Here is a 10,000-nt window from a genome sequence, read left to right as displayed (position 1 = left end):
TCTCTCTCTCTCTCTCTCTCTCTCTCTCTCTCTCTAAAACCTTGCTTTCACGGCAACAGATTTTCCTCTCGTCTGAACCGCTCCATGAGATCCTGTGCTATTGGTGTGCAAGCAAAAACCGACCTTAAACTATTGAGTTTCCTGGTCGAAAATCGCTCGCCCTGTAGGAGAAGCTGTTTTAGAAACATGTCGTTCTTATCACAAGCACATTTGACGGAAAAGATAAAATAAAATAAAAAAAATAACAAAATAAAAAGCTGGGCAACCAAGCGACTTTTGGGCAGATTGCACTCCCAAAGGTGACTGACTGATGGTTGCATGTTGCAAGAGATTGATCTTAGAAGGGAATACAGTCTTGGTATTGTCAGCGTCAGTAATGATAATGGTAACGGAAATGAAATTACCTGTTATATACAGTTGTTACCTGTCATTGTTATTATTGGTTTCAAAATTCTCTCTTTATTTGTTTGTAATATCTATATTCTTAGACAATGTTATTGTTACTTGTTTGTAATATCTGTATTCTTAGACAAATAATTAATGGTTTCATAACTATTGCTTCCTTGATGCTTAGTTTTCTGGAAAAGAAAACTATTGTGCCGGCTTTGTCTGTCCGTCCGCACTTTATTCTCCGCACTTTTTCTGTCCGCCCTCAGATCTTAAAAACTACTGAAGCTAGTGTTGCAAATTGGTATGTTGATCATCCACCCTCCAATCATCAAACATACCAAATTGCAGCCCTTTAGCCTCAGTAGTTTTTATTTTATTTAAGGTTTTTAGCCATAATCATGCGTCTGGCAACGATATAAGTCAGGCCACCACCGGGTCGTGGTTAAATTTTCATGGGCCGCGGCTCATATAACATTATACCGAGACCACCTGAAGATAGATCTGTTTTCGGTGGCCCTGATTGTACGCTGTACAGAAAACTCGATTGCGCCGAAGAAACATCGGCGCATTTTTTACTTGTTTAAATTTATCACAATTCGGCATAAAGTAGTATATCCTCTTGACTCTTGAATAATTACTGGTAACTAGTCCTTGATTCATTATCGTAACATTTAGTCTATCGCTAAAAAGGAGTCCTTGTTAATATTTTGATTCTAATGCAGTAACCGATAACTATTCACTGTCCCTGTTATCTTGACTTAGGCTCAGCTATTAACAAATAATCTTTGAATTATTTTTTCGATTCTTGGTCAGCCCTTATGCAATGTTCGGTTGGAATTCCATCATTTATTGCAACGTAATAGAAAAGAATATCTTCTTTAAATGGCCATATATATATATATATATATATATATATATATATATATATATATATATATATATATATATACATATATAAATATATAATTTATATACATACGTATATGTATATGTATATATATATATATATATATATATATATATATATATATATATATATATATATATAAATATATATATATATATATATATATATATATATATATATATATATATATATATATATATTACAAAATATATTAATGTCTGGAACGCATCAGTTTCGAGGCCATCTTTCCCCTCGCACCAGGTGCAAAAGAGGGGACGTGGAGAGGGGAATTCTCTCTCTCTCTCTCTCTCTCTCTCTCTCTCTCTCTCTCTCTCTCTCTCTGTGTGTGTGGCCCTAAATTCGCTATGCTAAAAATAGTTTATTCCTAAACACAAAGCGCCTCTCTTTTGTCTTTTTGTTTGTCACGACGGGTGTGCTTTACAAGCTTAATCTGGCCACTTCATCAGTGAATTACCAAGGGCACATTTGCTTGCGCGCGCGCGCATACACGCACATGGGTATATGTATATATATATATATACATAAATATGTGTGTGTGTGTATATGCTATAAACATTTCAATTTTGAACACACACACAAACAACCGTTCATTTTGAGAGCCGCTTAAAGCGACGAATGTCGCATCAAAATGGACCGAGTGTCCACCGACACTATATACCAACCCTGACCGACAACTCCGTCGCCTTCAGGTGTTCCTCGAGATGCCCTTCTACGGCCTGGCGACGGACGAGGAGATCGAGGGCACCTTCACCGGAAGCTACACCACCGACAAGCCCATCTACGGTAACGTGACCTTGACCTTGTACGCCAAGCAGCCTTGGTCGAGGCCGGACTCGGAGTTCAAGGAAGTTTCCTCCGTATTCTTCGATTACGTGAGTGGCTGGGGACGGGGCGGGAGGGGTGGGGGTGTTGTTCAGGGTGGTTTATTGTTTATTAAGTTCAGGATTACTAGTTTGAGGTATTTATTGCTTATTGAGGACAGAGGGAGTGGTTTAGGATTGTTTACTAAATACAGCAGGAGTTGTTTAGGATTATTTATTAAGGACAGAGGGAGTTGTTTAGGATTGTTTACTAAATACAGAGGGAGTTGTTTAGGATTGTTTATTAAGGACAGAGGGAGTTGTTTAGGATTGTTTACTAAATACAGAGGGAGTTGTTTAGAATTGTTCATTAAGGGCAGAGGGAGTTGTTTAGAATTGTTTATTAAGGGCAGAGGGAGTTGTTTAGAATTGTTTATTAAAGGCAGAGAGAGTTGTTTAGAATTGTTTATTAAGGGCAGAGGGAGTTGTTTAGAATTGTTTATTAAGGGCAGAGGGAGTTGTTTAGAATTGTTTATTAAGGGCAGAGGGAGTTGTTTAAAATTGTTTATTAAGGGCAGAGGGAGTTGTTTAGAATTGTTTATTAAGGACAGATGGGGTTATTAGAATTGTTTACTAAATAAAGAGGGAGTTGTTTAGGATTGTTTATTAAGGGCAGAGGGAGTTGTTTAGAATTGTTTATTAAGGGCAGAGGGAGTGGTTTAGAATTGTTTATTAAGGACAGAGGGAGTTGTTTAGAGTTATTTATTGTTTATTACGGTCAGGAGTCATTTTTTCTTAGTTTATTGTTTATTAAGGTCAGGATCAATTTTTTTCTTAGTTTATTGTTTATTAAGGTCAGGATTAATTTTTTCTTAGTTTATTGTTTATTAAGGTCAGGGTTAATTTTTTTTATGTTGAGAGACTGAGACGGGCAAAATTTTCCCCGAAATGAATGCTGGTTCGAAGGAATTTGGAACAGAGGCCCCATAGGTGCAAAAAGAAAAAGAAGGAAGATAAATGTTTGTATATATAAGAATATATTTTTAGTACACATTATAAATACAGGACAGTAGGTAAAGCTAATAATATGTTATACTAAAGAAAAATAGAATTATATAGCTGTGCAATTTACTTGTAAGGTAAAATATTCAATTTCTTTTGTTGATTTTCGGAAACTTATATAAGCGAGGATTAATTTATGTAAAGGGATTCTCTCTCTCTCTCTCTCTCTCTCTCTCTCTCTCTCTCTCTCTCTCTCTCTCTCTCTCTCTCTCTCTCTCTCTCTCTCACCGACAACAATAAAGGCATCATCATCAGTCGTAATGGGAATCATATCCCATCCAGGTCTATTTAATACTAATGGGATGAACCGCGCTTCAGTGACATAATCTATTATCTACTTGATAAATGACTGTGGTGATAATTAAAGCATGAGTGTAGACACGTGTGTGGGCGTGTGTAAGCGTGTGTGTGTGTTTGTACGTTTATACGTAAGTTAAATATGTCTCTTAGACCAGGTTTGTTTGCACGAAACTAGTTATACACGTGTTTACATATATGAATAATTGGGCAGAGAGAGAGGGATGTTTCAGAATTCAAGGACCTTAATGTGATTTGCATATTTGATGTTGTGTAAATAGTTTTAGAATGAAAGGGCCTTTGGGATAATGGTAGAAGTTCTACGGCTAGTGAGCTTGTATTCATTTTTCTTATATATTCGTATAGATGTTTATATAAAAACGGTAGTTAGCTTGTAAATTTTTTTATGTCTGTACATAACAATGTATATTTACTTAGTAGTGGCAAAAGCTTTAGAAGAAAAGGTCCTTGCGACTGTATCTGGGTAAACAGAGATTGCTAGCTGTCCATCTTATTATTATTATTATTATTATTATTATTATTATTATTATTATTATTATTATTATTATTATTATTACTTCTTTCTGATGAACACCATATTCTTTGGAAGCTTGAATTTCAGGTCAGTGGTCGCTAATGCCTTGTTCCATATGAACAGGGGTTTATCTTCTGAATTATTATTATTATTATATTATTATTGTAAGTTCTAGTATCGTTTTTGACTGGAATTTCATTACTGAAACAAGGCTGAAGGCTTAGTCAAATACACCTCACATTATTATTATTATTATTATTATTATTATTATTATTATTATTATTATTATTATTATTATTGTAAGTTCTAGTATCGTTTTTGACTGGAAGTTCATTACTGAAACGAGGCTGAAGGCTTAGTCAAATACACCTCACAGGATTATTATTATTATTATTATTATTATTATTATTATTATTATTATTATTATTATTATTATTATTATTATTAGGTGGACGTCGAAGAAGACTTCAGTTTCCCGATGTCATCTCTCCTGTCAGTCGTGGACCAGCTGGAGGGGGCAGAGGTCATGGTGGAAGCAGTGTTCCACGACGTCTTCACCTGGATTAGGGCCGAGGGTAATTCCAGGTGAGTCTGCACAGGTGAATTGTTGTAGTCGCGCAATTCGGATGGCTCGGGCGAGGTCAGGGATTATTATTGTTAATATTAGTATTATTTGCTTATTTATTGATATTATTGTTATTTACTTATTTTTCCTTTACTAATAACTGTTCTCGTCTTCCTGAATTTCTCTTATCTTAGTGAATTTGATAATGACTGATGCAGCTGGTTTAACTTTGTGTGTGTATGTGTATATGTATATGTATATGTATATATATATATATATATATATATATATATATATATATATATATATAATATATATATAATATATATATGTATATGTATACATATATATATATAGTATATATACATATGTATATATATTTATGTATAAATATATATATAAAATTATAATTATATATATGTATGTATATTTATGTATATATATATATATATATATATATATATATATATATATATATATATATATATATACATACTGTATATAACTGTGCGCGTGCATATACATATATCAATGTGTATTCAAGTCACTGCAATCCCCTGCAATTGTGTGCATAAAACAAACGAAAGCATTTCGTTTATCTTGCAAGAAAAGATCCTTTCAGAACAAACCATCTCGATGTCACAGGTAAAACCGCCAAATCCCCAGGTAAAGGTGACCTTGGCCAGGTGCAATTAACTTACCCCTGGCTTAAAAGAATGAGGAAAGACTTCATGAAAGGGACGCATTATTAAAACCCAGATGGAGCCCGGGATTTTTTGTGGTATCCTCTGGGGATAAACCTGACGACTCGTTTCCCTCGTGGGGGGGGAAGATGGTTCCTGCTCGCTTTTCGTGATGAAGAAGAAGAAGAAGAAGCAGCAGCTGTGATAATTATTTTGCCAGGGCTTTTCTCTCTCTCTCTCTCTCTCTCTCTCTCTCTCTCTCTCTCTCTCTCTCTCTCTCTCTCTCTCTCTCTCTCTCTCTGTGTGTGTGTGTGTGTGTGTGTAAGAAGCAGCTGTGATAATGAATTTTCCAAGGCTTCTCTCTCTCTCTCTCTCTCTCTCTCTCTCTCTCTCTCTCTCTCTCTCTCTCTCTCTCTCTCTCTCTCTGTATGTGTGTGTGTGTAAGAAGCAGCTGTGATAATGAATTTTCCAAGGCTTCTCTCTCTCTCTCTCTCTCTCTCTCTCTCTCTCTCTCTCTCTCTCTCTCTCTCTCTCTCTCTCTCTCTCTCTCTCTCAAAGGATTTCTCCCTTACCCTTTCTTAATTATCCATCTTTTTCTTACGCTAAATGTTAAGCTGATTACATTTGAAGCACTTAAAAATCCCTTATACTTCACGAATTACGTTCGTAGCGGTGGCGGGGATCTCTCTCTCTCTCTCTCTCTCTGTGCTTCTCCTTCGAGAGGCTCTCGCCTCCTCCAGCAGCAAGCACAAATCAATTTCGCAAAGCTCGCGAACAATGAATTCCCGGAGACGAAGGAGGTTGAGTGAAGAGAGAGAGAGAGAGAGAGAGAGAGAGAGAGAGAGAGAGAGAGCGCACTTGACACAATGCTATCGCGGTCCCTATTTCTCGAGAATCTCTCTCTCTCTCTCTCTCTCTCTCTCTCTCTCTCTCTCTCTCTCTCTCTCTCAGTTCAAAGGATCTCTGGTTTCTCCTATCTTAAGGATCTTTGTGTCTCTCTCTCTCTCTCTCTCTCTCTCTCTCTCTCTCTCTCTCTCTCTCTCTCTCTCTCTCTCTCTTTCTAAGGTATTCCAGTTTACGAAGTCTCTTTCTCTCTCTCTCTCTCTTTCTCAGGTATTTCAGTTTACGAAGTCTCTCTCTCTCTCTCTCTCTCTCTCTCTCTCTCTCTCTCTCTCTCTCTCTCTCTCTCTCTCTCTCGGCATTTCTGTGTCCGAAGTAGGTCACTGGGAAGGATGAGTTAGCGTGTGGAATGCCGCATTTAATTGTATTCTGATTTGCATGAAATAAAAATACGATTAAATATTTGTTTATCACTGTAAATATACTTGTGTTCATGTGGTAGTATTTATATATTTTCAGTGTTTCGTTTTCATTTTATATATGCGTTAATATTCATGCCTTGTTTATGTGGAAGTTCTATTCTTATTTGCTTACACTTTAAAGTTCTCTGTGCGATTTGCAATGTGTATAAACATGCAATACATAGATAAGGTATGCATAAATATATTATGCATAAACATGTAAGCAATACATAAACATGCATGCACTCCAGATGCATGTATGCAGTACATTAACATGTATGCAATACATAAACATGCGAGCAGTACAGGAATATGCAATATTTAAAGATGCAAGCAATACACAAACATGCAAGCAGTACACAAACATGCAAGCAATGCAGGAACATGCAAGCAATAAACAAACATGCAAGCAATACACAAACATGCATGCAATAAACAAACATGCTGCAATACGCAAACTCGCAAGCAATACACAAACATACATGCAATGCTTAAACATGCAAGCAATACACAAACATGCAAGTAATACACAAACATGCAAGTAATACACAAACATGCAAGCAATACACAAACATGCAAGCAATACATAAACATGCAATCAACCCAAAAATTTAATACGTCGCAATCCTCATTTTCCTCCCAAACGTAACGGGTTGTGTCCCCAGAGTCTCTCTGGGGCGAGAACTAGTGGGCCATTGGCCGAAATTTAGAGCGGCCATAAATGACCACCAGTGGACACTTGCCGATACCCCCTGGACCACTCCAAGAGACCATTCAGATAGAGAGCCAATGTTGATCGAGTGCTTGAAATTGGCGTCGCAAAGGTTTTGTTCACGGAGACTTTTTTTTTTTTTTTTTGAGAGCGAGGATTTTCATGAGATCGGAAGGCAGTCTTATTCTCTCTCTCTCTCTCTCTCTCTCTCTCTCTCTCTCTCTCTCTCTCTCTCTCTCTCTCTCTCTTCCTTTGAACACTTGCCTTTGACCGTGAGAATAAACAGCAAAAATACAGTAATAAAAAAATTGAAAAAAGTTATTTGATGAATAAAAATGAATAATTCGCGTCCTTTTATTTCATCATGCATTTATTCATTTACTTATTTATTTATGTATTTATTTGTGTATTCATTTATTTATCATTTTACTAATATTCCTTTCTCACTCAAGAGGGCAGCTTCTAGACTTGAAGGGATTTATTAATTTATTTTTATGTATTTTCTTTATTTATTAATCTATTTATTATCGGTTACCTTCTGCAGGATGAGGATCCTCAGTGGGCGTGTCCACCTGGAGGTGGTGGGGACAGAGCCCTTCGTCTTCCGGCCGGGGATGCCCTTTCACGCAGTGGTAAGTGTTGTTAGTAATAAATAAATAAATAAATATATATATATATATATAAAATATATATATATATATATATATATATATATATATATATAACAGATTGTTAGTGTAATCTCTCTCTCTCTCTCTCTCTCTCTCTCTCTCTCTCTCTCTCTCTCTCTCTCTCTCTCTCAGTATCAACCATCCATTAGATAATGTAACAGTGACATATGAAATATATATATAATAATAATATATATATATATATATATATATATATATATATATATATATATATATATATATATATGTGTGTGTGTTTATATATTTATTATATATATATATATACTGTATATATGTATCAGATTGTTGGTGTAATATCTCTCTCTCTCTCTCATTATTTATCACAGTAAATTCTTCCTCTTTCATTTATCCTGATCACAAAATAATTCTAAAATCCCCAATCCCCCTCTCTCTCTCTCTCTCTCTCTCTCTCTCTCTCTCTCTCTCTCTCTCTCTCTCTCTCTCTCTCTCTCTCTCTCTCTCGTATCAACCATCCATTAAACGGATCCCTTCATCTTTCTCATTTTCAGCCTCGATGAAATAGATAATTAATCGTTCTACATTTTTCTTTTTATTCGTTGCGTTATTTGCTTCTTTATTTCTTTCCTGGCTTTACTTTTTATTATTATTATTATTATTATTATTATTATTATTATTATTATTATTATTATTATTATTTTGTGTCACTGTTACATTATCGTTAAGTATTATTGCAATTGCATTTTATATTATTTCTCTTGTCAAATGGATTCTTGTTATAATTATTATTATTATTATTATTATTATTATTATTATTATTATTATTATTATTTTGCGTCACTGTTACATTATCGTTAAGTATTATTGCAGCTTAATTTGATATAATTGTTATTATTATTGTTATTATTGTTAATAGTAGTATTATTATTTTGTATTTCTCGTGTTGGTTTATTATTATTATTATCATTATTATTATTATTATTATTATTATTATTATTATTATTATTATTATTATTCCAGTTGTCTGTACGCTACGCCGACGGGGAGCCCATCGACCCCAAGAGTCTGTCTTTGTCGTCTGTGGTCATCACAGCCACTGTGACCACTACAAAGGGCACCACTCTGACCCTGCCACAGGTAAGGAATTGATTACCCGTTGCCTGGGTACGAGGGATTAGAGCTGGTATTATGGTTTGTGCGTTTTGCTCTTCCTTATGTTGTTAGGGTGACCCTGATTCATTGAAGTCCAGCAATAGTTGTAAGTGATGGCTTGAGTGATAATCGAATAATCTGCTAGGACAAAATGACCCTGATTATTGAAAATAATGATAATTATAGAGATAACTTGGGTTATAATTGATTAATCTGCTAGGACAAAATGATCCTGGTTATTGAAAGCCAGTAATAATTATTGAGATAACTTGAGCTATAATCGAATAATCTGCTAAGACGGTCCTGACACCTTCTTGGTAGGAATTACTGAAATCCAGTCATTATTATAGTGATAATTTGGGTGATAATCGATTATTCTGCTAGGACAATCCTCGCTCCGCGTTAGGGATTATTGAAATCCAGTCATTATGATAGTGATAATCTGGAAATAATCGATTCATCTGCTAGGACAATCCTGAAAGCGCCTTGTTAGGAATTACCGACATCCAATAATTATGATTATAGTGATAATCATAATTATTGATTATACTGATAACTTGGAAATAATCGATTAATCTGCTAGGACAATCCTGACTCCGCATTGTTAGGAACTGTTGAGAAGCGATAGTTAACATAACGATTATAGTGATAACTTGAGTGATAATTGAATAATCCGCTAGGACAATCCTGACTCCCTTGTATTAAGAATTAGTGGACACCAAAAATTATTGTGATTATAGTGATAACTTGGGTGATAATCGTTTTTCTTGTTAGGAACTGATTATCGTAACAGTTGTAGTGGCTGATAATCCAGTTACCACTTGAAAATAACAATTATTCGTATGTTGATTATTCGTCAGATAATGTTTTACCGGTCAAAGGTTAATTATCTTTGTTTTCTAATAACCATAATTTTTTTTCATAA

The 10,000-nt window shown here is 35.0% G+C and overlaps 1 protein-coding gene across 1 annotated transcript in view; it reads left to right on the top strand.

Moving 5' to 3' along the window:
* LOC136834844 (CD109 antigen-like) overlaps positions 1-10,000 on the top strand; it is a 252,263-nt gene that overhangs the window by 209,947 nt on the left and 32,316 nt on the right. Inside the window, 4 exon segments of the mRNA XM_067097626.1 lie at positions 2,008-2,190; positions 4,461-4,597; positions 7,818-7,905; positions 8,944-9,060. Coding sequence (XP_066953727.1) covers positions 2,008-2,190; positions 4,461-4,597; positions 7,818-7,905; positions 8,944-9,060 — 525 coding nt within the window.

Source organism: Macrobrachium rosenbergii, chromosome 54 (assembly GCF_040412425.1).
Source record: "Macrobrachium rosenbergii isolate ZJJX-2024 chromosome 54, ASM4041242v1, whole genome shotgun sequence".
Lineage (NCBI taxonomy): Eukaryota > Metazoa > Arthropoda > Malacostraca > Decapoda > Palaemonidae > Macrobrachium > Macrobrachium rosenbergii.
This window is presented reverse-complemented; position numbering and strand designations above follow the sequence as displayed.